Here is a 27,327-nt window from a genome sequence, read left to right on the forward strand (position 1 = left end):
TCGCTGTTTGCTGAAGACAAACACAAAATGTTTTCTATTAAATAAATCTTTACAAAATGCAAATTTGGTCTAAACTCTGAATAATTAATGAGTCCACTTTACCGTGAAATACAACCGAGTCACAGAAAACTTCATGCTAAAAATATAAAAGGTTATTCACTGAGAAGCGGGTCATGGGGCACTGTCCATGGTTCTGAAATGGTGGAACTGCCTGCAACACTTTACTAGACAGTAAATGCAATTTAACACTGAAAGATTCGAAGGCACGGAGACGAAGTTAAACTATTTGACTAACCTCTAGAGGAGAGTCTGGTTCATCCAGGATGCTCTTTTCATTCTGTATCCGCTGCATCGTCCCTGTAGAGCTGGGGTCCATTATCAGCACGTTCTGACTACCAGCTCTGCCGAACTTACAGTCACTCTTTCTGGAGTCAGTGGTCCTGCACACCTCGTAATTGTACACGTGCTGGAGAGTCCCTGTCCCCAAAGTGTCTGAGTAACGTGGTGGATAATATGGAATCACAGGGAGATTGGAGTGATACAGGATGCGAGACTGTCTCCATCTGTAGATTTTCACTGATATAATCACCACTAAACACGTGATGAAGAGGAAGGAAACTACAGCCAGAGCCAATACTAAGTAAAAAGTCAGGTTGTCATTGTACTCCTTGTCGTGGGGAAAGTCAGTGAACTCCGACAGCACTTCAGGGAAGCTGTCCGCCACCGCCACGTTAACAATGACTGTAGCTGAACGAGAGGGCTGTCCGTTGTCCTCCACTATAACAGTCAGTCTCTGTTTGACTGCATCTTTATCAGTGACTTGGCGGATAGTTCTTATTTCTCCATTCTGTAAGCCCACTTCAAACAGCGCCCTGTCTGTGGCTTTCTGCAGTTTATAGGAGAGCCAGGCGTTTTGTCCAGAGTCCACATCAACAGCCACCACTTTAGTCACCAGATAGCCCACATCTGCTGAACGAGGCACCATTTCAGCCACCAGAGAGCCACCAGTCTGGACTGGGTAGAGAACCTGAGGAGGGTTGTCGTTCTGGTCCTGGATCAGGATTTTCACAGTCACGTTACTACTGAGTGGAGGAGAGCCTCCATCCTGAGCTTTGACGCGGAAGTGGAAATCTTTGATCTGCTCGTAGTCAAAAGAGCGCACTGCATGGATGACTCCACTATCAGCACTAACGGACACATATGAGGAGACAGGCACTCCGTTAACAGAGGAGTCCTCCAGTATGTAAGAAACACGGGCATTCTGGTTCCAGTCAGCGTCTCTGGCTTTCACTGTGAATATAGACAAACCTGGTGTGTTGTTTTCTACAATGTAGGCCTCATATGAGCTCCTCTCAAAGACAGGCGCGTTGTCATTGACGTCAGAGATCTGTAAGGTGAGAGTGACGCTGCTGGAGAGGGAGGGTACTCCCTCATCAGAGCAGGTCACTGTGATATTATACTCAGATGATCTCTCTCTGTCTAAATCACTGTCTGTTACTAAGCTGTAGAAATTATTTGATGTTATTTTTAAAACGAAGGGCACATTTTCGCTGATAAAACATTGCACTTTTCCATTTTCTCCTGAATCAAGATCCTCGATGTTTATCATTGTAACGACCGTATTGAATTTGGCGTCTTCTGATATCACATTTGACTTTGACATGATGTTAATTTCAGGTTTGTTGTCATTTACATCTTGTACATCTACAATTAATTTGCAAGAATCAGTGAGTCCTCCTTCATCAGTAGCGAGTACATTTATTTCAAAACCTCGTGATTCCTCAAAGTCAGTATTTGCAACTAAAGTAACTTCACCATTGTCCTTGTTTATTTTAAATATTTTCCTTACATCATCTCTATTTGTGATTGAATAGGTTATTTTACTGTTAGATCCCTGGTCTGCATCTGAGGCTGTAACAGTAGCTACAACTGTGCCTTTAGGTGAATTCTCAGTAACTGCAGCTTTGTATGTGGACTGAGTGAAAACAGGTGCATTATCGTTGACGTCTAACACTGTAATAAGAATCAGCATTGTTCCTGTCATCTGCGGCTCTCCTCCATCTACAGCCGTTAACACGAGAGAAATCTGCTCCTGTTTCTCTCTGTCTAAAGGTTTCTGTAGCACCATCTCAACATTTTTTTTGCCATCAGCGTTACTGTGCACTTTTAAAACAAAATTATCTGTTGGTTTCAGTTCGTATCTTTGAAGATCATTGATTCCTACATCAAGATCGACAGCCCTTTCTAGCACAAATTTAGCCCCGGTTACAGCCAATTCACTCATTTTGAATTCGATTTGGCCTTCATCAAATGTCGGTGCATTATCATTGATGTCAGTAATCTGGACTGTAACCGAGTAAAACTCCATAGGATTTTCTAAAATAATCTGAAAATGTAAAGCACACGGCGTAGTTTGTTTGCACAGCGCCTCTCTGTCGATTCTCTCTCTAACAAGGAGGACTCCTCTTTCTCTATTCAGTTCGATGTAGTCGCCGCTGTCTCGGGAATAAATTCGAGCTTTGCCAGACATCAAACGTCTGGTTTCTAAGCCTAAATCCTGCGCTATATTACCGACTAAAGACCCTTTGGTCATCTCCTCTGGTACTGTGTAGCTGACCTGCCCAGAAACGGAGCCGAGGGAAAGCAGAGAGAAAAACAACAACGCCTGTCCTTTCATTGTTCTGTCCTCGTGTATTTTCATCGGTGATCTGCAGTCCAACGGTATATCCCTTTAACTCAGTCCACTGCAGTGTCAGGTATCAGATTTTAAATCCGCTATTCACCCACTGGAATCAAAACGCCTCTGTATTCGTCGTCTCTGGTATTAGATATTCTACGGATTCAGAATGATCGGTCTTTCCCGTCGTTGTCCCTCTTCATTATGTCGACGTAACATGGGAGGTGCTGCTACAACCCTGCTTTCAGTTATCAACATCCTGGCCAACAGCGGCCCTAAGAGTTCAAACAGTAAAACTGCAGAGAACCAGCATGAAGCTATCTGCCCAGAAGACACATAACTGCTGTGAGTCTAATATAAAATGTAACAAGAGCCATACAAGACAAACTATCCTCTTCGTAAAATCTGAGTTGCCAATTCAAGACAGACTGTGGTTCATCTACTTCCTTTTGTTTAAGTCTTCAAACACAATGAAATTTCAACAAGCAGAAGAGTCATGTCTGACTGAAAGTTTAAAAGAAAGGTGTTTAAAATAAATAAGCAAATAACGAGGAAAAAAAACAGCTAGAAAAGTTGGTTAATGATAACATAACAATAGTGACATATAAACAGTCAGAAAATGTCACTGTCCGAGGTACTGAAATGACGAAAGAATTTTGAACTAGTCACAAAACCATTAAATGTGGTTTCAAGCGAAGTAAGCATGTCAGCATCGAAAATGTACAGTTATCCTAAAACTGAAACCATACGATTATTCAGTTCAATATTGAGATCAAGTTGCAAAGCAGAAGAGATTATTATCTTTTTATCTATTAGGGCTGTTACGAAGGAAAAGGTAATAATGAAAAACCTTCTGAAAATAGGTACAGACTATCACACATACAGCAATTTCATGAAATTCCTTAACTTCACTGTTCGCTAAAGACAAATACAAAATGTTTTCTATTAAATAAATCTTTACAAAATGCAAATTTGGTCTAAACTCTGAATAATTAATGAGTCCACTTTACCGTGAAATACAACCAAGTCACAGAAAACTTCATGCTAAAAATATAAAAGGTTATTCACTGAGAAGCGGGTCATGGGGCACTGTCCATGGTTCTGAAATGGTGGAACTGCCTGCAACACTTTACTAGACAGTAAATGCAATTTAACACTGAAAGATTTGAAGGCACGGAGACGAAGTTAAACTATTTGACTAACCTCTAGAGGAGAGTCTGGTTCATCCAGGATGCTCTTTTCATTCTGTATCCGCTGCATCGTCCCTGTAGAGCTGGGGTCCATTATCAGCACGTTCTGACTACCAGCTCTGCCGAACTTACAGTCACTCTTTCTGGAGTCAGTGGTCCTGCACACCTCGTAATTGTACACGTGCTGGAGAGTCCCTTTCCCCAAAGTGTCTGAGTAACGTGGTGGATAATATGGAATCACAGGGAGATTGGAGTGATACAGGATGCGAGACTGTCTCCACCTGTAGATTTTCACTGATATAATCACCACTAAACACGTGATGAAGAGGAAGGAAACTACAGCCAGAGCCAACACTAAGTAAAAAGTCAGGTTGTCATTGTACTCCTTGTCGTGGGGAAAGTCAGTGAACTCCGACAGCACTTCAGGGAAGCTGTCCGCCACCGCCACGTTAACAATGACTGTAGCTGAACGAGAGGGCTGTCCGTTGTCCTCCACTATAACAGTCAGTCTCTGTTTGACTGCATCTTTATCAGTGACTTGGCGGATAGTTCTTATTTCTCCATTCTGTAAGCCCACTTCAAACAGCGCCCTGTCTGTGGCTTTCTGCAGTTTATAGGAGAGCCAGGCATTTTGTCCAGAGTCCACATCAACAGCCACCACTTTAGTCACCAGATAGCCCACATCTGACGAACGAGGCACCATTTCAGCCACCAGAGAGCCACCAGTCTGGACTGGGTAGAGAACCTGAGGAGGGTTGTCGTTCTGGTCATGGATCAGTATTTTCACAGTCACGTTACTACTGAGTGGAGGAGAGCCTCCATCCTGAGCTTTGACGCGGAAGTGGAAATCTTTGATCTGCTCGTAGTCAAAAGAGCGCACTGCATGGATGACTCCACTATCAGCACTGACGGACACATATGAGGAGACTGGCACTCCGTTAACAGAGGAGTCCTCCAGTATGTAAGAAACACGGGCATTCTGGTTCCAGTCAGCGTCTCTGGCTTTCACTGTGAATATAGAGAGACCTGGTGTGTTGTTTTCTACAATGTAGGCCTCATATGAGCTCCTCTCAAAGACAGGCGCGTTGTCATTGACGTCAGAGATCTGTAAGGTGAGAGTGACGCTGCTGGAGAGGGAGGGTACTCCCTCATCAGAGCAGGTCACTGTTATATTATACTCAGATGATCTCTCTCTGTCTAAATCACTGTCTGTTACTAAACTGTAGAAATTATTTGATGTTATTTTTAAAACGAAGGGCACATTTTCGCTGATAAAACATTGTACTTTTCCATTTTCTCCCGAGTCTTTGTCCTCAATATTTATCATTGTAACGACCGTATTGAGTTTAGCGTCTTCCGATATCACATTTGACTTTGACATGATATTAATTTCAGGTTTGTTGTCATTTACGTCTTGTACATCCACAATTAATTTACAAGAATCAGTGAGTCCTCCTTCGTCACTCGCAAGTAAATCTATCAGATAGTTTCTGGACTCTTCAAAATCAACGTTTCCAACTAAAGAAACGTCACCATTTTCCGTGTTTACCACAAATACTTTCGCAACATCTAACGTGTTTGTAATAGAATATGTTATTTTACTGTTAGATCCCTGATCTGCATCTGAGGCTGTAACAGTAGCTACAACTGTGCCTTTAGGTGAATTCTCAATAATTGAAGCTTTGTATGTGGACTGTGTAAAAACAGGAGCATTATCATTAGCGTCTAAAACTGTAATAAGAATCAGCATTGTTCCTGTCATCTGCGGCTCTCCTCCATCTACAGCCGTTAACACGAGAGAAATCTGCTCCTGTTTCTCTCTGTCTAAAGGTTTCTGTAGAACCATCTCAACATTTTTGTTTCCATCAGCGTTACTATGCACTTTCAGAACAAAATTATCTGTTGGTTTCAAGTCGTATCTTTGAAGATCGTTTACACCAACATCAAGATCAACAGCCCTTCCCAGAACAAATTTTGCCCCCGTCACAGCTGACTCACTAATTTTGAATTTCATTTCACTTTTTTCAAAGGTCGGTGCATTATCATTAATGTCTGTAATTTGGACTGTAACAGAGTAAAACTCCATAGGATTTTCTAAAATAATCTGAAAATGTAAAGCACACGGCGTCGTCTGCCTGCAGAGCGCCTCCCTGTCGATTCTCTCTTTAACAAGGAGGAGTCCTTTTTCTCTGTTAAGCTCGATGTAGTCGCCACTGTCCCTGGTATAAATTCGAGCTTTGCCAGATACTAGACGCTTGGTTTGTAAACCCAAATCATGTGCGATATTTCCGACTAAAAATCCTTTGACCTTTTCCTCAGGAATAGTGTAGCTGACCTGAGCGAGCACTGAGCCGACAGACAGGAGAAACACGAACAGCAGTACTTGCCTCGCCATTGTTCTTTCCGAATTGCTTCAAATAGGTTGAATGTATTTACACGCCATGAATATCGACTCCGATATCAAAAGTGCAGATGCGCCATTAGAATCCACATGAGAGAAAGGGAAAGTCTCACGGTGTTTTCCAATATTTTGAATGAGTCGAATGTCGCCTTTTTTCCGTCGTGCTCGTTCTTTATTATGTCGACGTTACATGGGAGGTGCTACTACAACCCTTCAGACAGCTTTCGACACTCTGGTCAACAGCGGCCCTCAGAGTCCATACTATAAAACTGCAAAAAATCCACCAAAGGAGTTTCTGTACAGAGAACCTGTCATGAAAAATATCTGATTGAATATGAACAAAAATGATTAGAAGTAATTTGAATCTATACCTGAACATAAAGATGTGTTTTTACAGTCACTTCCTAAGACACGTTAAAACGCTGTATATGCACTACTTGAAAAAGTAAATCAACAGCACCAAACGTATTAAAAACATTTAGTGAATAAGGAGAGTAAAACTAGAGGTGTGGGTTAAAGTCGCTGTCCAGAGTTCTGAAATTGACAAATTATGACCAATCCCTGACATGCTTGCCCCCCACAAGTCCCCTCACAAAAATATAGGCTATACACAGTTGCGTATTGAATACCTCTTGTTTGAATGATTACCACAAATATACCAGTGCTTGCCTTGAAAACAACCACCATCAACCACGTTAATGCACTGAAATTGTTCAGAAAGTGACAAAATGTAAGAATAATGCTTACGTATATGGACAGGGAGTGCTGAAATAATTAACTAAACGTTCATGCGCTAAGCAGGATTAGTAGCTCTATGAGATGTGTTTATCTGCCTTCGAATCAAGTGGCCGAAACCACCAAGATAACAATGAACAATAAATCAAACTCAGGTTTTGGCAATGAGGTTGACATCAATAAAAGAGCATTGATGAATTAAAAATAAAATGGGGAAATATAGGCCTGCTGAGGAAACCATACGGGTTTAGGAAAAGAGGAAGACTATCCATTGAAAAACATTTGCCTTATTATTTCACTAAAATGTGTGACTTTCAAAATTTAAAAATGCTGTCATTGGTAATACTTTGTAGAAACGTTATGACGCAGACTAACTCCTCTCAAAGACAGGCGCGTTGTCATTGACGTCAGAGATCTGTAAGGTGAGAGTGACGCTGCTGGAGAGGGAGGGTACTCCCTCATCAGAGCAGGTCACGGTTATATTGTACTCAGAGTCTCTCTCTCTGTCTAATTCACTGTCCGTCACCAGGCTATAGAAATTATTTGATGTTGTTTTTAAAACGAAAGGCACATTTTCGCTGATAAAACATTGCACTTTTCCATTTTCTCCTGAATCAAGATCCTCGATGTTTATCATCGTAACGACCGTATTGAGTTTGGCGTCTTCTGATATCACATTTGACTTTGACATGATGTTAATTTCAGGTTTGTTGTCATTTACATCTTGTACATCTACAATTAATTTGCAAGAATCTGTCAGTCCTCCATCGTCACTTGCCAGTAAATTTATTTGAAAATGTCTTGATTTTTCGAAGTCAATATGACCACTTAATGAAACCATTTTCTTCGTTTACCTCAAACATTTTCCTAATATTTTCTAAAACATTCGTGATTGAATATGTTATTTTACCATTAGATCCCTGATCTGCATCTGAGGCTGTAACAGTAGCTACAACTGTGCCTTTAGGTGAATTCTCAGTAACTGTAGCTTTGTATGTGGACTGTGTAAAAACAGGAGCATTATCATTGACGTCTAACACTGTAATAAGAATCAGCATTGTTCCTGTCATCTGCGGCTCTCCTCCATCTACAGCCGTTAACACGAGAGAAATCTGCTCCTGTTTCTCTCTGTCTAAAGGTTTCTGTAGCACCATCTCAACATTTTTGTTTCCATCAGCGTTACTGTGCAGTTTAAGAACAAAATTATCTGTTGGTTTCAATTCGTACCTCTGTACACCGTTATTTCCCACATCAAGATCAACAGCCCTTTCAAGCACAAATTTTGCCCCGGTGATCGCTGATTCGCTGATTTTGAATTTCATTTCACCTTTTATAAAGGTGGGGGCATTATCATTGATATCAGTAATCTGGACTGTGACACTATAAAACTCCATAGGATTCTCTAAAATAATCTGAAAATGTAAAGCACAAAGCGCCGTCTCCGTACACAACGCCTCTCTGTCGATTCTCTCTTTGACGAGGAGGACTCCTCTTTCTCTGTTCAGCTCGATGTATTCGTCGCTGTTTCTTGTATAGATCTTAGCTTTACCCGATATCAAACGTTTTGTTTCTAGACCCAAATCATGCGCTATATTGCCCACTAAAGATCCTTTCGCCATCTCCTCCGGAATAGAGTAGCTGACCTGCCCGAGCACTGGGTCGAGGAAAAGGAGAGAGATAAACAGCAGTACTTGCCGTTTCATTGTTCTATCCAATTGTTTCACCGTGAATTCCACCGTCTCCTTTTATTCCACAGACTAGATAACTCTGGACATCCAATGTCAGCCTCACACAGACAGAACCTTAGAGAAATCACTCGAAGAAAAATCCCTCGTAGCCGAAAATTCCCTTTTCTTTTTCAATAATTATCCTCGACCATAATGGCCCGTTCGTTTCTCATCGAGGTCTCTCAGTGTTATGACGAGTTTACATGGGCGGTGCTGCTTCAACCCTCCTCTCACACTCTGGTCAACAGCGGCCCTAAGAGTCCATAGTATAAAACTGCACAACATCGCCTAAATTTGTAATTCTTGAAGAACTAACTATAAACTCCTATATCAATATGAGTGATACCTTCGAGTCCCAAAACAGCTGCATGTACGCATTGAAATTCGACATAGGTGAGTGTGATAACAGGTTTAAAATAACACATACACTGTGGAAGGTAGCCTAATATATGTATCAGATCTTATAGGTTAGACATATCAAGGTGTAAATTGGATATAAACTCAATTTGAACTGAGAATCTCGAGGGATGAAGATATAAGAAAACAAACGTTATCATAAACAATGACAGCAAGAAACCACATGATGAATGATAAAGGAAGAATTTGACATGCAAACTGTCGAAATAGCACTGGACAGACAGGCTCCGCATGTGAATATGATGTCTCCTCTACCACAGCTAAAGTCGCTGTCCATAGTCCTGAATTGATCCATCTCTGAATGAAACGAGAAACTTCAGCCAAGACTGCACATACAGCGAAGCTACAAGGATATATAATATATGGAGAATATCATGAAACGTTTCTATGAAAATTATTTGAATATTGTTTGCTTGTTTCTACGACCATTCCTACTCGTTATCAAAACGAAATGAAGGAGAAGAGAATTTGGTCCCGTCTTTACTTACAACAGGCTTATCTAGATAAAGCATTTACCTGACTGAACTTGTAATACAATTAAGCACGAAAGGCGTATGAAGACGTCTCTAAAGTATTTAACTAACCTCTAGAGGAGAGTCTGGTTCATCCAGGATGCTCTTTTCATTCTGTATCCGCTGCATCGTCCCTGTAGAGCTGGGGTCCATTATCAGCACGTTCTGACTACCAGCTCTGCCGAACTTACAGTCACTCTTTCTGGAGTCAGTGGTCCTGCACACCTCGTAATTGTACACGTGCTGGAGAGTCCCTGTCCCCAAAGTGTCTGAGTAACGTGGTGGATAATATGGAATCACAGGGAGACTGGAGTGATACATGATGCGAGACTGTCTCCATCTGTAGATTTTCACTGATATAATCACCACTAAACACGTGATGAAGAGGAAGGAAACTACAGCTAGAGCCAACACTAAGTAAAAAGTCAGGTTGTCATTGTACTCCTTGTCGTGGGGAAAGTCAGTGAACTCCGACAGCACTTCAGGGAAGCTGTCCGCCACCGCCACGTTAACAATGACTGTAGCTGAACGAGAGGGCTGTCCGTTGTCCTCCACTATGACAGTCAGTCTCTGTTTGACTGCATCTTTATCAGTGACTTGGCGGATAGTTCTTATTTCTCCATTCTGTAAGCCCACTTCAAACAGCGCCCTGTCTGTGGCTTTCTGCAGTTTATAGGAGAGCCAGGCGTTTTGTCCAGAGTCCACATCAACAGCCACCACTTTAGTCACCAGATAGCCCACATCTGCTGAACGAGGCACCATTTCAGCCACCAGAGAGCCACCAGTCTGGACTGGGTAGAGAACCTGAGGAGGGTTGTCGTTCTGGTCCTGGATCAGTATTTTCACAGTCACGTTACTACTGAGTGGAGGAGAGCCTCCATCCTGAGCTTTGACGCGGAAGTGGAAATCTTTGATCTGCTCGTAGTCAAAAGAGCGCACTGCATGGATGACTCCACTATCAGCACTGACGGACACATATGAGGAGACTGGCACTCCGTTAACAGAGGAGTCCTCCAGTATGTAAGAAACACGGGCATTCTGGTTCCAGTCAGCGTCTCTGGCTTTCACTGTGAATATAGAGAGACCTGGTGTGTTGTTTTCTACAATGTAGGCCTGATATGAGCTCCTCTCAAAGACAGGCGCGTTGTCATTGACGTCAGAGATCTGTAAGGTGAGAGTGACGCTGCTGGAGAGGGAGGGTACTCCCTCATCAGAGCAGGTCACTGTTATATTGTACTCAGATGATCTCTCTCTGTCTAAATCACTGTCTGTCACTAAACTGTAGAAATTATTTGATGTTGTTTTTAAAACGAAAGGCACATTTTCGCTGATAAAACATTGCACTTTTCCATTTTCTCCTGAATCAAGATCCTCAATATTTATCATCGTAACGACCGTATTGAGTTTGGCGTCTTCTGATATCACATTTGACTTTGACATTATATTGATCTCAGGTTTGTTGTCATTTACATCTTGTACATCTACAATTAATTTACAAGAATCAGTGAGTCCTCCTTCGTCACTTGCGAGTAAATTTATTTGAAAATGTTTAGATTTTTCGAAGTCAACATAGCCAATTAATGAGACTTCGCCGTTTTCCGTATCTACAACGAATACCTTCCTTACATTATCTAATGTATTTGTGATTGAATATGTTATTTTACCATTAGATCCCTGATCTGCATCTGAGGCTGTAACAGTAGCTACCACTGTGCCTTTGGGTGAATTCTCAGTAACTGTAGCTTTGTATGTGGACTGTGTGAAAACAGGAGCATTATCATTGACGTCTAACACTGTAATAAGAATCAGCATTGTTCCTGTCATCTGCGGCTCTCCTCCATCTACAGCCGTTAACACGAGAGAAATCTGCTCCTGTTTCTCTCTGTCTAAAGGTTTCTGTAGCACCATCTCAACATTTTTGTTTCCATCAGCGTTACTGTGCACTTTCAGAACAAAATTATCTGTTGGTTTCAATACGTACTTTTGAAGATCATTATTTCCCACATCAAGATCAACGGCCCTTTCAAGCACAAATTTAGCCCCGGTGATCGCTGACTCGCTGATTTTGAATTTCATTTCACTTTTCTCAAAGGTGGGGGCATTATCATTGATATCAGTAATCTGGACTGTGACACTATAAAACTCCATAGGATTCTCTAAAATAATCTGAAAATGTAAAGCACAAAGCGCCGTCTCCATACACAACGCCTCTCTGTCGATTCTCTCTTTGACGAGGAGGACTCCTCTTTCTCTGTTCAGCTCGATGTATTCGTCGCTGTTCCTTGTATAGATCTTAGCTTTACCCGATATCAACCGTTTTGTTTCTAGACCCAAATCATGCGCTATATTGCCCACTAAAGATCCTTTCGCCATCTCCTCAGGAATAGAGTAGCTGACCTGCCCGAGCACTGGGTCGAGGAAAAGGAGAGAGATAAACAGCAGTACTTGCCGTTTCATTGTTCTATCCAATTGTTTCACCGTGAATTCCACCGTCTCCTTTTATTCCACAGACTAGATAACCCTGGACATCCAATGTCAGCCTCACACTGACCGCACCTTTAAAAAAAATCACTCGATGTAAAATCTCTTTCAGCCGAATATTGCCTTTTCTTTTTCAATAATTATCCACGACTATGATGGCCCGTTCGTTTCTCATCGAGGTCTCTCAGTGTTATGACGAGTTTACATGGGCGGTGCTACTTCAACCCTCCTCTCACACTCTGGTCAACAGCGGCCCTAAGAGTCCATAATATAAAACTGCACAACATCGACTTACTTTTTATTCTTGAAGACCTAACTGTAAACTCATACATCAATATCAGAAATATATTTCAGTCCCAAAACGGTTTATGCAGACATTGAAATTCTAGATGTTTATAGTCCGTCTCAGTATGATTATAGGTCTGAAATAACACACACTGTGGAAGGTAGCCCAATATATTTATCAGGTCTGATAGGTTGGATATTTGAAGCAGTAAGGTGGATACAACATAAAATTGAACTGAAGGGATCTCTAAGGGTAAAGAAGGAACAAAACGAAGAGTACCAAAACAATGAGAAACCACATAATAAAGGATAAAGGAGGTGGGTGATATGCAAACTATGGAAACAGCCCTGCTAATGTCTCCTCTACAACAGTTAAATTCGCTGTCCATGGTCCTGAAACGACCCAGTCTGAATGACATCAGAAACTGCAGCCAACACTGCACCTCCTGCAACGCTATAAAGAGATCTGGAAAACTTCATGAAATATTTACATTAAAAATATTAGATTATTTTCCGCTTTAATTCTACAACCATTCCTACTCCTGATCAAACCACAATGATTGAGAAGTTAACTTGGTTACATTATTATGTACAGCAGACTTGTCACCTAGTAACAGTATTTACCTTAAAACATCATGCACCACTGATGGAAAAATAAGGAGTATGGGTAACAGAGGCACAACCGCTGAGTCACTCTAAGGTTAAAACAGTCCGTCTGATCCAAAACACTCTCCTCACTTTGTAAATTAACTACGTAGTCAAGTAGAGAAAGAGACAGACACTTAAATATTCGTTCATTTGAAATTCCCATGTACAGCACCTTGTTACAGAAAGCAAAAAGGATATACTAATAATTAGGTCCAGAAAAATAATGTTGAAGTTTCTTGTCTCTAAATGATTTCCCAGTGTCATTTCACACAAAAAGTCAAGACAGTGTGTGTTTGTTAAAAACAGAGAATAACAGGCTATTGATTGAGAACTAATCTGCAGACCACATTTTCATGGATCTGAAAATGGGGGGATGATGTGAAAGGTGTTACTATAATGCAATTAAGCACAACAAGTGTTATGAAGAACTCTCTAAACTAGTTGACCAACCTCTAGAGGAGAGTCTGGTTCATCCAGGATGCTCTTTTCACTCTGTATCCGCTGCATCGTCCCTGTAGAGCTGGGGTCCATTATCAGCACGTTCTGACTACCAGCTCTGCCGAACTTACAGTCACTCTTTCTGGAGTCAGTGGTCCTGCACACCTCGTAATTGTACACGTGCTGGAGAGTCCCTGTCCCCAAAGTGTCTGAGTAACGTGGTGGATAATATGGAATCACAGGGAGATTGGAGTGATACATGATGCGAGACTGTCTCCACCTGTAGATTTTCACTGATATAATCACCACTAAACACGTGATGAAGAGGAAGGAAACTACAGCCAGAGCCAACACTAAGTAAAAAGTCAGGTTGTCATTGTACTCCTTGTCGTGGGGAAAGTCAGTGAACTCCGACAGCACTTCAGGGAAGCTGTCCGCCACCGCCACGTTAACAATGACTGTAGCTGAACGAGAGGGCTGTCCGTTGTCCTCCACTATGACAGTCAGTCTTTGTTTGACTGCATCTTTATCAGTGACTTGGCGAATAGTTCTTATTTCTCCATTCTGTAAGCCCACTTCAAACAGCGCCCTGTCTGTGGCTTTCTGCAGTTTATAGGAGAGCCAGGCATTTTGTCCAGAGTCCACATCAACAGCCACCACTTTAGTCACCAGATAGCTCACATCTGCTGAACGAGGCACCATTTCAGCCACCAGAGAGCCACCAGTCTGGACTGGGTAGAGAACCTGAGGAGGGTTGTCGTTCTGGTCCTGGATCAGTATTTTCACAGTCACGTTACTACTGAGTGGAGGAGAGCCTCCATCCTGAGCTTTGACGCGGAAGTGGAAATCTTTGATCTGCTCGTAGTCAAAAGAGCGCACTGCATGGATGACTCCACTATCAGCACTGACGGACACATATGAGGAGACTGGCACTCCGTTAACAGAGGAGTCCTCCAGTATGTAAGAAACACGGGCATTCTGGTTCCAGTCAGCGTCTCTGGCTTTCACTGTGAATATAGAGAGACCTGGTGTGTTGTTTTCTACAATGTAGGCCTCATATGAGCTCCTCTCAAAGACAGGCGCGTTGTCATTGACGTCAGAGATCTGTAAGGTGAGAGTGACGCTGCTGGAGAGGGAGGGTACTCCCTCATCAGAGCAGGTCACTGTTATATTATACTCAGACGCTCTCTCTCTGTCTAAATCTCTGTCTGTGACAACGGTGAAAAAACTATTTGTTGTTGATTTAATAGAAAATGGGATATTTTCATTTAAAATGCACATAACTTTACCGTTTTCATTTGCATCTGGGTCTTGTACGTTAAGCATTGTTACAACGGTCCCCGGTGGGACGCTCTCAGATACTGTGTTTGATTTGGACATGATGTTAATGGCTGGGGGGTTATCATTTGTATCGGTCACGTCCACTATTACTTTACACGCATCGGATAATCCTCCCTGATCTGACACCTGAACATCAAGTTCGTATAATCTCCTTTTTTCATAATCTACATTGCCAGCTAAAGTCAATACTCCACTCTCTTCTTCAATTTGAAATAGACTTGATGCACCAGATTTCGAAATAGTGTATGTCACTTTTCCGTTACTGCCTTTATCTATGTCAGTGGCCCTCACGCTGGTTATTACAGTACCAACAGGAGCGTTCTCTGTAACACTCGCTTTGTATTCCGCTTTTGAACAAACCGGAGGATTATCATTTGCGTCTAACACAGTTATGAGAATTTGCATTGTCCCCGAGAGCTGAGGTTCACCACCATCGACCGCGGTTAGTATTAAAGATATGTGCTCGTGCTTTTCTCGGTCTAAGGGTTTTTGTAAAACCATCTCGACGTGTTTAGACCCATCCGCTCTGCTGATGGTTTTTAGAGCGAAATTATCACTGGGTTTAAGGGCGTAGCTGTTCAACCCGTTTACACCAACATCATCATCGATCGCTTTGTCCAAGACGAAACGAGCCCCATTAAGAGATGATTCGATAATTTCATATTTCATCTCACTCCTCTCAAAGGTGGGAGGGTTGTCGTTTATATCTGTTATTTCAACAGTCACCGTGTAAAACTCCATTGGGTTTTCCAAAATCATTTGAAAGTGGAGCGCGCAGGGCATTGTTTGACCGCAGAGCGATTCTCTGTCTATTCTGTTTTTAACAAGGAGGACTCCCCTTTCTCTCTTCAGCTCAATGTATTCCTCAGTGTTACCAGTATAGATACGAGCTTTACCGGACTTCAGTCTTTCTACCCCTAAACCCAAATCCTGGGCTATGTTTCCTATCAGGGCCCCATTTTTCATTTCTTCAGGGATGGAGTAACTGACCTGCCCGCGCACTACACTGACAGAGAGCAACGAGATAAACAACAGCACTTGCCATCCCATTGTTCCGGTCGACACGTCTTTGAAGAAAAGTAGAATATCCTTTGTTTCTTTGGCCCAGGCTCCGATTTAGACCTGTATATACACACAGGTGGTCCTCGAAATGCCAGTTATCTTAAACTGTGAGAAAGAAAAATCCTTTTAAACCGTCATGGCTTATGCTGTTCAAGGCACTACCGACTGCTACCTCTGCCTCTATTTCCCAGTGTAATATGTTCAGATGTAAGGGAGGTACTACTGCAACGAATTCTTCTTCAGCAACTCATTGGCCAACAGCGTCCCTCTCTGTTCGATAAATTGAACTACATGGTGTCTTTTTGTGGTCACAATGAAGAGATTTAAAGGACATGTAAAAGAGTGACTTATCAAAATACATTTTACTAAATGTTAAGTTCATTTATATACTCAAATTCCTACTTGTCTATTAGATAATCTATAAATGATGAATACATGACTGTAGTTTCGAATACTTTAGATTAAATTAAATATGAAAGAATAATATAACCACAAAAACATGCACACAGGTGCAGCTACACACAAGGAGCTCCTTTTGTCCAAGTCCAACGGTATGAAACGAGTTAAATGTACATGGTTTTTAAGGATAAAATATTCTTGCACAATAGCGACACAACTGTTGTTTGAACAACTCATAATGTGAAATGCACATTACAATATTCATGTGTGTATTTTTTTAAATTAAATGAATACTTTTCAGTTTATCTAGGATATGTTTCAACAACGAGAATATGTTTACATAAACATATGCACAAAATAATTAATTATGCAAAGATAATGTTGACGTTAGCCGCCACACACACACAGGCAGAGAAAAAGGATGAGACAGACTGTAACATTTCAGCTTCACTAGGAAGTAAAGCGTTTGAGTCACACGATTGCTGCGCTGTCCGTGGTGCTGAACCAAAAACAACCACAAAACCAAATAACGAATACACCTCGATTGCAGCGAAACAAACTGAACACAAACTATGCATGGTCTATTCCATAGTGTAAAAATCACATATAATAGTAGAGGAGGAAAATCTACATATTGGAAAAACTGACCTCTAACGGAGAGTCTGGTTCATCCAGGATGCTCTTTTCATTCTGTATCCGCTGCATCGTCCCTGTAGAGCTGGGGTCCATTATCAGCACGTTCTGACTACCAGCTCTGCCGAATTTACAGTCACTCTTTCTGGAGTCAGTGGTCCTGCACACCTCGTAATTGTACACGTGCTGGAGAGTCCCTGTCCCCAAAGTGTCTGAGTAACGTGGTGGATAATATGGAATCACAGGGAGATTGGAGTGATACATGATGCGAGACTGTCTCCATCTGTAGATTTTCACTGATATAATCACCACTAAACACGTGATGAAGAGGAAGGAAACTACAGCCAGAGCCAACACTAAGTAAAAAGTCAGGTTGTCATTGTACTCCTTGTCGTGGGGAAAGTCAGTGAACTCCGACAGCACTTCAGGGAAGCTGTCCGCCACCGCCACGTTAACAATGACTGTAGCTGAACGAGAGGGCTGTCCGTTGTCCTCCACTATAACAGTCAGTCTCTGTTTGACTGCATCTTTATCAGTGACCTGGCGGATAGTTCTTATTTCTCCATTCTGTAAGCCCACTTCAAACAGCGCCCTGTCTGTGGCTTTCTGCAGTTTATAGGAGAGCCAGGCATTTTGTCCAGAGTCCACATCAACAGCCACCACTTTAGTCACCAGATAGCCCACATCTGCTGAACGAGGCACCATTTCAGCCACCAGAGAGCCACCAGTCTGGACTGGGTAGAGAACCTGGGGAGGGTTGTCGTTCTGGTCCTGGATCAGTATTTTCACAGTCACGTTACTACTGAGTGGAGGAGAGCCTCCATCCTGAGCTTTGACGCGGAAGTGGAAATCTTTGATCTGCTCGTAGTCAAAAGAGCGCACTGCATGGATGACTCCACTATCAGCACTGACGGACACATATGAGGAGACTGGCACTCCGTTAACAGAGGAGTCCTCCAGTATGTAAGAAACACGGGCATTCTGGTTCCAGTCAGCGTCTCTGGCTTTCACTGTGAATATAGAGAGACCTGGTGTGTTGTTTTCTACAATGTAGGCCTCATATGAGCTCCTCTCAAAGACAGGCGCGTTGTCATTGACGTCAGCGATCTGTAAGGTGAGAGTGACGCTGCTGGAGAGGGAGGGTACTCCCTCATCAGAGCAGGTCACTGTTATGTTATACTCAGATGATCTCTCTCTGTCTAAATCACTGTCTGTGACAACGGTGAAAAAACTATTTGTTGTTGATTTAATAGAAAATGGGATATTTTCATTTAAAATGCACATAACTTTACCGTTTTCATTTGCATCCGGATCTTGTATGTTAAGCATTGTTACAACGGTCCCCGGTGTGACGCTCTCAGATACTGTGTTTGATTTGGACATGATGTTAATGGCTGGGGGGTTATCATTTGTATCGGTCACGTCCACTATTACTTTACACGCATCGGATAATCCTCCCTGATCTGACACCTGAACATCAAGTTCGTATAGTCTCCTTTTTTCATAATCTACATTGCCAGCTAAAGTCAATACTCCACTCTCTTCTTCAATTTGAAATAGACTTGATGCACCAGATTTCGAAATCGTGTATGTCACTTTTCCGTTACTGCCTTTATCTATGTCAGTGGCCCTCACGCTGGTTATTACAGTACCAACAGGAGCGTTCTCTGTAACACTCGCTTTGTATTCCGCTTTTGAACAAACCGGAGGATTATCATTTACGTCTAACACAGTTATGAGAATCTGCATTGTCCCCGAGAGCTGAGGTTCACCACCATCGACCGCGGTTAGTATTAAAGATATGTGCTCGTGCTTTTCTCGGTCTAAGGGTTTTTGTAAAACCATCTCAACGTGTTTAGACCCATCCGCTCTGCTGATGGTTTTCAGAGCAAAATTATCACTGGGTTTAAGGGCGTAGCTGTTCAACCCGTTTACACCAACATCATCATCCAAGGCTTTGTCCAAAACGAATCGAGCTCCATTTACAGCCGATTCGCCAATTTCATATTTCATTTCACTCCTCTCAAAGGTGGGAGGGTTGTCGTTTATATCTGTTATTTCAACAGTCACTGTGTAAAACTCCATTGGGTTTTCCAAAATCATTTGAAAGTGCAGCGCGCAGGGCATTGTTTGACCGCAGAGCGATTCTCTGTCTATTCTGTTTTTAACAAGGAGGACTCCCCTTTCCCTCTTCAGCTCAATGTATTCCTCAGTGTTACCAGTATAGATACGAGCTTTACCGGACTTCAGTCTTTCCACCCCTAAACCCAAATCCTGGGCTATGTTTCCTATCAGGGCCCCATTTTTCATTTCTTCAGGGATGGAGTAACTGACCTGCCCGCGCACTACACTGACAGAGAGCAACGAGATAAACAACAGCACTTGCCATCCCATTGTTCCTGTCGACACGTCTTTGAAGAAAAGTAGAATATCCTTTGTTTCTTTGGCCCAGGCTCCGATTTAGACCTGTATATACACGCAGGTGGTCCTCGAGATGCCACTTATCTTAAACTGTGAGAAAGAAAAATCCTTTTAAACCGTCATGGCGTATGCTGTTCATGGCACTACCGACTGCTACCTCTGCCTCTATTTCCCAGTGTAATATGTTCAGATGTAAGGGAGGTACTACTGCAACGAATTCTTCTTCAGCAACTCATTGGCCAACAGCGTCCCTCTCTGTTCGATAAATTGAACTACATGGTGTCTTTTTGTGGTCACAATGAAGAGATTTAAAGGACATGTAAAAGAGTGACTTATCGAAATACATTTTACTAAATGTTAAGTTAATTTATATACTCAAATTCCTACTTGTCTATTAGATAATCTATAAATGATGAATACATGACTGTAGTTTCGAATACTTTAGATTAAATTAAATATGAAAGAATAATATAACCACAAAAACATGCACACAGGTGCAGCTACACACAAGGAGCTCCTTTTGTCCAAGTCCAACGGTATGAAACGAGTTAAATGTACATGGTTTTTAAGGATAAAATATTCTTGCACAATAGCGACACAACTGTTGTTTGAACAACTCATAATGTGAAATGCACATTACAAATATTCATGCGTGTATTTAAAAAAAAAAAAAATAATACTTTTCAGTTCATCTAGGATATGTTTCAACAACGAGAATATGTTTACAGAAACATATGCACAAAATAATTAATTATGCAAAGATAATTTTGACGTTAGCCGCCACACACACACACACACACACACACACACACACACACACACACACACAGGCAGAGAAAAAGGATGAGACAGACTGTAACATTTCAGCTTCACTAGGAAGTAAAGCGTTTGAGTCACACGATTGCTGCGCTGTCCGTGGTGCTAAACAAAAAACAACCACAAAACCAAATAACGAATACACCTCGATTGCAGCGAAACTAACTGAACACAAACTATGCATGGTCTATTCCATAGTGTAAAAATCACATATAATAGTAGAGGAGGAAAATCTACATATTGGGAAAACTGACCTCTAACGGAGAGTCTGGTTCATCCAGGATGCTCTTTTCATTCTGTATCCGCTGCATCGTCCCTGTAGAGCTGGGGTCCATTATCAGCACGTTCTGACTACCAGCTCTGCCGAACTTACAGTCACTCTTTCTGGAGTCAGTGGTCCTGCACACCTCGTAATTGTACACGTGCTGGAGAGTCCCTGTCCCCAAAGTGTCTGAGTAACGTGGAGGATAATATGGAATCACAGGGAGACTGGAGTGATACATGATGCGAGACTGTCTCCATCTGTAGATTTTCACTGATATAATCACCACTAAACACGTGATGAAGAGGAAGGAAACTACAGCCAGAGCCAACACTAAGTAAAAAGTCAGGTTGTCATTGTACTCCTTGTCGTGGGGAAAGTCAGTGAACTCCGACAGCACTTCAGGGAAGCTGTCCGCCACCGCCACGTTAACAATGACTGTAGCTGAACGAGAGGGCTGTCCGTTGTCCTCCACTATGACAGTCAGTCTCTGTTTGACTGCATCTTTATCAGTGACCTGGCGGATAGTTCTTATTTCTCCATTCTGTAAGCCCACTTCAAACAGCGCCCTGTCTGTGGCTTTCTGCAGTTTATAGGAGAGCCAGGCATTTTGTCCAGAGTCCACATCAACAGCCACCACTTTAGTCACCAGATAGCCCACATCTGCTGAACGAGGCACCATTTCAGCCACCAGAGAGCCACCAGTCTGGACTGGGTAGAGAACCTGAGGGGGGTTGTCGTTCTGGTCCTGGATCAGTATTTTCACAGTCACGTTACTACTGAGTGGAGGAGAGCCTCCATCCTGAGCTTTGACGCGGAAGTGGAAATCTTTGATCTGCTCGTAGTCAAAAGAGCGCACTGCATGGATGACTCCACTATCAGCACTGACGGACACATATGAGGAGACTGGCACTCCGTTAACAGAGGAGTCCTCCAGTATGTAAGAAACACGGGCATTCTGGTTCCAGTCAGAGTCTCTGGCTTTCACTGTGAATATAGAGAGACCTGGTGTGTTGTTTTCTACAATGTAGGCCTCATATGAGCTCCTCTCAAAGACAGGCGCGTTGTCATTGACGTCAGAGATCTGTAAGGTGAGAGTGACGCTGCTGGAGAGGGAGGGTACTCCCTCATCAGAGCAGGTCACTGTTATATTGTACTCAGACGCTCTCTCTCTGTCTAACTCACTCTCGGTCACTAAGCTATAGAAATTATTTGATGTTGTTTTTAAAACGAAGGGCATATTTTCGCTGATAAAACACTGCACTTTTCCATTTTCTCCTGAATCAAGATCCTCGATGTTTATCATTGTAACGACCGTATCGATTTCAGCGTCTTCTGATATCACATTTGACTTTGACATGATGTTAATTTCAGGTTTGTTGTCATTTACATCTTGTACATCCACAATTAATTTACAAGAATCAGTGAGTCCTCCTTCGTCACTCGCGAGTAAATTTATTTGGAAATGTCTTGATTTTTCGAAGTCTATATGGCCAATTAATGAAACTTCGCCGTTTTCCTCATTTACCGCAAACATTTTCCTCATATTTCCTAAAGCATTCGTGATTGAATATGTTATTTTACCATTAGAGCCTTTATCTGCATCTGAGGCTGTAACAGTAGCTACCACTGTGCCTTTAGGTGAATTCTCAGTAATTGTAGCTTTGTATGTGGACTGAGTGAAAACAGGTGCATTATCATTAGCGTCTAAAACTGTAATAAGAATCAGCATTGTTCCTGACATCTGCGGCTCTCCTCCATCTACAGCCGTTAACACGAGAGAAATCTGCTCCTGTTTCTCTCTGTCTAAAGGTTTATGTAGCACCATCTCAACATTTTTGTTTCCATCAGCGTTATTGTGCAGTTTTAGAACAAAATTATCTGTTGGTTTCAATTCGTACCTCTGTACACCGTTATTTCCAACATCAAGATCAACAGCCCTTTCTAGCACGAATTTTGCTCCAGTGATCGCTGACTCGCTGATTTTGAATTTCATTTCACTTTTTTCAAAGGTGGGGGCATTATCATTGATATCAGTAATCTGGACTGTGACACTATAAAACTCCATAGGATTCTCTAAAATGATCTGAAAATGTAAAGCACAAAGCGCCGTCTCCATACACAACGCCTCTCTGTCGATTCTCTCTTTGACGAGGAGGACTCCTCTTTCTCTGTTCAGCTCGATGTATTCGTCGCTGTTCCTTGTATAGATCTTAGCTTTACCCGATATCAAACGTTTTGTTTCTAGACCCAAATCTTGTGCTATATTGCCCACTAAAGATCCTTTCGCCATCTCCTCAGGAATAGAGTAGCTGACCTGCCCGAGCACTGGGTCGAGGAAAAGGAGAGAGATAAACAGCAGTACTTGCCGTTTCATTGTTCTATCCAATTGTTTCACCGTGAATTCCACCGTCTCCTTTTATTCCACAGACTAGATAACCCTGGACATCCAATGTCAGCCTCACACTGACCGCACCTTGAAAAAAATCACTCGATGAAAAATCACTTTTAGCCGAATATTCCTTTTTCTTTTTCAATAATTATCCACGACTATGATGGCCCGTTCGTTTCTCATCGAGGTCTCTCAGTGTTATGACGAGTTTACATGGGCGGTGCTACTTCAACCCTCCTCTCACACTCTGGTCAACAGCGGCCCTAAGAGTCCATAATATAAAACTGCACAACATCGACTTACTTTTTATTCTTGAAGACCTAACTGTAAACTCATACATCAATATCAGCAAGATATTTCAGTCCCAAAACGGTTTATGCAGACATTGAAATTCTAGATGTTTATAGTTCGTCTCAGTATGATTATAGGTCTGAAATAACACACACTGTGGAAGGTAGCCGAATATATTTATCAGGTCTGATAGGCTGGATATTTGAAGCAGTAAGATGGATACAACATACAATTGAACTGAAGGGATCTCGAAGGGTCAAGAACTAACAAAACGAAGAGTACCAAAACAATGAGAATAAGAAATCACATGATAAATGATAAAGGAGGTGGGTGATATGCAAACTATAGAAACAGCCCTGCTGAAGTCTCCTCTACAACAGTTAAATTCGCTGTCCATGGTCCTGAAACGACCCAGTCTGAATGACATCAGAAACTGCAGCCAACACTGCACATCACATCCTGCAACGCTATAAAGAGATCTGGAAAACTTCATGAAATATTTACATTGAAAATATTTGATTATTTTCCGCTTTAATTCTACAACCATTCCTACTCCTGATCAAACCACAATGATTAGAGTTGACTTGGTTACATTATTATGTAGAGCAGACATGTCACCTAGTAACAGTATTTTACCTTAAAACAGCATGCACCACTGATGGAAAAATAAGGAGTACTGTATGGGTAACAGAGGCACAACCGCTGAGTCACTCTAAGGTTAAAACAGGCTGTCTGATCCAAAACACTCTCCTCACTCTGTAAATTAACTATGTAGTCAAGTAGAGAAAGAGACAGACACTTAAATATTCGTTCATTTGAAATTCCCATGTACAGCACCTTGTTACAGAAAGCAAAAAGGATATACTAATAATTAGGTCCAGAAAAATAATGTTGAAGTTTCTTGCCTCTAAATGATTTCCAAGTGTCATTTCACACAAAAAGTCAAGACAGTGTGTGTTTGTTAAAAACAGAGAATAACAGGCTATTGATTGAGAACTAATCTGCAGACCACATTTTCATGGATTTGAAAATGGGGGGATGATGTGAAAGGTGTTACTATAATGCAATAAAGCACAACAAGTGTTATGAAGAACTCTCTAAACTAGTTGACCAACCTCTAGAGGAGAGTCTGGTTCATCCAGGATGCTCTTTTCACTCTGTATCCGCTGCATCGTCCCTGTAGAGTTGGGGTCCATTATCAGCACGTTCTGACTACCAGCTCTGCCGAACTTACAGTCACTCTTTCTGGAGTCAGTCGTCCTGCACACCTCGTAATTGTACACGTGCTGCAGAGTCCCTGTCCCCAAAGTGTCTGAGTAACGTGGAGGATAATATGGAATCACAGGGAGACTGGAGTGATACAGGATGCGAGACTGTCTCCATCTGTAGATTTTCACTGATATAATCACCACTAAACACGTGATGAAGAGGAAGGAAACTACAGCCAGAGCCAACACTAAGTAAAAAGTCAGGTTGTCATTGTAGTCCTTGTCGTGGGGAAAGTCAGTGAACTCCGACAGCACTTCAGGGAAGCTGTCCGCCACCGCCACGTTAACAATGACTGTAGCTGAACGAGAGGGCTGTCCGTTGTCCTCCACTATGACAGTCAGTCTCTGTTTGACTGCATCTTTATCAGTGACCTGGCGGATAGTCCTTATTTCTCCATTCTGTAAGCCCACTTCAAACAGCGCCCTGTCTGTGGCTTTCTGCAGTTTATAGGAGAGCCAGGCATTTTGTCCAGAGTCCACATCAACAGCCACCACTTTAGTCACCAGATAGCCCACATCTGCTGAACGAGGCACCATTTCAGCCACCAGAGAGCCACCAGTCTGGACTGGGTAGAGAACCTGAGGAGGGTTGTCGTTCTGGTCCTGGATCAGTATTTTCACAGTCACGTTACTACTGAGTGGAGGAGAGCCTCCATCCTGAGCTCTGACGCGGAAGTGGAAATCTTTGATCTGCTCGTAGTCAAAAGAGCGCACTGCATGGATGACTCCACTATCAGCACTGACGGACACATATGAGGAGACTGGCACTCCGTTAACAGAGGAGTCCTCCAGTATGTAAGAAACACGGGCATTCTGGTTCCAGTCAGCGTCTCTGGCTTTCACTGTGAATATAGAGAGACCTGGTGTGTTGTTTTCTACAATGTAGGCCTCATATGAGCTCCTCTCAAAGACAGGCGCGTTGTCATTGACGTCAGAGATCTGTAAGGTGAGAGTGACGCTGCTGGAGAGGGAGGGTACTCCCTCATCAGAGCAGGTCACTGTTATATTGTACTCAGAGTATCCCTCTCTATCTAAGTCGCTGTCTGTTGTCAAACTAAAGAAATTATTTGACGTAGAGGAAATTGTGAATGGAATGTTCTCGTTAATGTAACATTGAACTTTTCCATTTTTGCCCGAGTCTGGGTCTTGGATATTTATCATCGTCACAACAGTGCCAGGCTGAATATCCTCTTTAATTGTACTAGATTTTGACATGACATTTATTAAAGGTGTGTTGTCATTTGTATCAGTTATTTCCACTATAATTTTACAGGAATCCGTTAGCCCTCCTTCATCGCTGGCCTGAACATGTATTTGATATTGTCGCTTTTTTTCATAATCAGTGTTGCCGGTCAGTGTAACTTCTCCAGTCTCCCTGTTTATCTCAAATAACTCGGACACATTGTCGAGTAGGTTTAATATAGCATATGATACCTTTCCATTTGCTCCTTCGTCTGAATCAGATGCACTAACGACCACTACTTTCGATCCTGAGGGTGAATTTTCTCTTATGCTGGATTTGTACATTTTGTGCGTGAAAACTGGAGCATTATCATTACTATCCAGAACATTTATGTTGATCTGAACTGTCCCTGTGAGCTGCGGCTCACCACCGTCTACTGCTGTTAACACAAGCGACAAATGATCCTGTTTCTCTCGATCTAAGGGTTTTTGTAAAACCATTTCCACCATCTTGCTTCCGTCTGCTTGATTTTGCAGCCTCAAAACAAAGTTATCGGTTGGCTTTAACACGTAATTTTGAAGGCCATTGACACCAACATCCAGATCTATTGCCTGTTGCAAGAGAAATACTGTCCCTATAACAGCTGATTCGCTTATTCTAAATTTCATTTCACCTCTTTTAAAAATCGGGGCGTTGTCATTTATATCTGTAACCTCGACGGTAATGCTAAAAAATTCCATAGGATTCTCCAAAATAACCTGGAAATGCAGAGCACAGGGCGACGTCTCAGCGCAGATCACCTCTCTGTCTATTCTCTCTTTCACCAGGAGGACTCCTCTCTCTGTATTCAACTCGATGTATTCTGCACTGTCTCCCGTGTAAATGCGAGCTCTTCCCGACTTCAGTCTTTTCACATCCAAACCCAAATCTTGCGCTATATCGCCCACGAAAGAACCCGTCGGCTTTTCCTCTGGGATAGAGTAGCTGACCTGCCCAATCACTGGACTGAAACAGAGGATCAGGATGAACAGCAGCACTTGCCGTCTCATTGTTCTTCCCGTCGTCTTCCTGTAAAACGAACCAATAAATATTCCTCTAAAAATGTATTGCTCCTCAGTAGTAATCCTCTTTATGTCATCCGCTTGTTTGCATCCACAACTTGGATCATGAATTGCATATGTAAAATGACAGTGTCAGCCAAAATTAACGTCCATAGCTCCAGTCTTCGTATCCTGTACTGTTCCTTGTGTCTTTCTCTCGTTCTCTGTCTCAAATAATGTGGGAGGTTCTCATGATTTCTTCGCCCATCTAACACAAACTGGTCAACAGCGGCCCTAAGAGTTCACCATGCTGAATTACAGCATGCTGCACTCACAATAATTTGTAATGTTATAGAATTGTATAAATCAAAAATCTATAATTTGGTCATTTAGCATGACAACATATTTGTTTTGCCTTTGCTCTGAATTTCTTTTTATTTATTTCATTTTAAGATGAGCCAAGGCGGTGAACCACATGAGGAAGAGAAACTCAGCCTGTGTTAATGTTGTAAAATATGCTTTCACCTCACTTTCTCTCTCTGTCTCTGCCCCCCACCCCCCCACCCACTACACACAGACACACACAGAGATACAGACCCACACGCACACGCACACGCACACACAGACAGACACACACAACACACACACACACACCTAATAATTACTTGTCCTCAGGCAACAAAAAATCTGACCATGAAGTGAGGGAGA

General features: G+C 42.2%; 7 protein-coding genes across 7 annotated transcripts in view; all 7 read right to left on the reverse strand.

Annotated features, from left to right (window-relative positions):
- LOC310992866 (protocadherin beta-16-like) overlaps positions 1-6,647 on the reverse strand; it is a gene marked incomplete at both ends in the record, with an annotated part of 17,991 nt that extends 11,344 nt beyond the window's left edge. Inside the window, 2 exons of the mRNA XM_083981093.1 lie at positions 6,203-6,278; positions 6,640-6,647. Coding sequence (XP_083837219.1) covers positions 6,203-6,278; positions 6,640-6,647 — 84 coding nt within the window. The remainder of the gene's footprint in view (positions 1-6,202; positions 6,279-6,639) is intronic.
- The window catches only part of LOC310993089 (protocadherin gamma-C5-like), a gene marked incomplete at its 5' end in the record, with an annotated part of 337,145 nt that overhangs the window by 107,292 nt on the left and 202,526 nt on the right, over positions 1-27,327 (reverse strand). The gene's annotated exons all lie outside the window — the stretch shown is intronic.
- On the reverse strand, positions 278-2,680 carry LOC310993112 (protocadherin gamma-A2-like; the record flags this gene model as incomplete). Its single annotated transcript, XM_083981412.1, has 1 exon — positions 278-2,680. The coding sequence occupies exon 1, from the start codon at positions 2,675-2,677 to the stop codon at positions 278-280; it is 2,400 nt and encodes a 799-aa protein (XP_083837538.1). The 5' UTR covers positions 2,678-2,680.
- Positions 9,723-12,119, reverse strand: LOC310993113 (protocadherin gamma-A5-like; the record flags this gene model as incomplete). Its single annotated transcript, XM_083981413.1, has 1 exon — positions 9,723-12,119. Exon 1 carries the CDS (start codon positions 12,114-12,116, stop codon positions 9,723-9,725), a length of 2,394 nt encoding a protein of 797 aa, XP_083837539.1. The 5' UTR covers positions 12,117-12,119.
- Positions 13,506-15,902, reverse strand: LOC310992868 (protocadherin gamma-A2-like; the record flags this gene model as incomplete). Its single annotated transcript, XM_083981095.1, has 1 exon — positions 13,506-15,902. One exon carries the CDS (start codon positions 15,900-15,902, stop codon positions 13,506-13,508), a length of 2,397 nt encoding a protein of 798 aa, XP_083837221.1.
- Positions 16,941-19,340, reverse strand: LOC310992869 (protocadherin gamma-A2-like; the record flags this gene model as incomplete). Its single annotated transcript, XM_083981096.1, has 1 exon — positions 16,941-19,340. The coding sequence occupies one exon, from the start codon at positions 19,338-19,340 to the stop codon at positions 16,941-16,943; it is 2,400 nt and encodes a 799-aa protein (XP_083837222.1).
- On the reverse strand, positions 20,417-26,628 carry LOC310992872 (uncharacterized protein; the record flags this gene model as incomplete). Its single annotated transcript, XM_083981101.1, has 2 exons — positions 20,417-22,861; positions 24,232-26,628. 2 exons carry the CDS (start codon positions 26,626-26,628, stop codon positions 20,417-20,419), a joined length of 4,842 nt encoding a protein of 1,613 aa, XP_083837227.1.

This window comes from Trachurus trachurus, assembly GCF_905171665.1.
Source record: "Trachurus trachurus genome assembly, chromosome: 10".
NCBI lineage: Eukaryota > Metazoa > Chordata > Actinopteri > Carangiformes > Carangidae > Trachurus > Trachurus trachurus.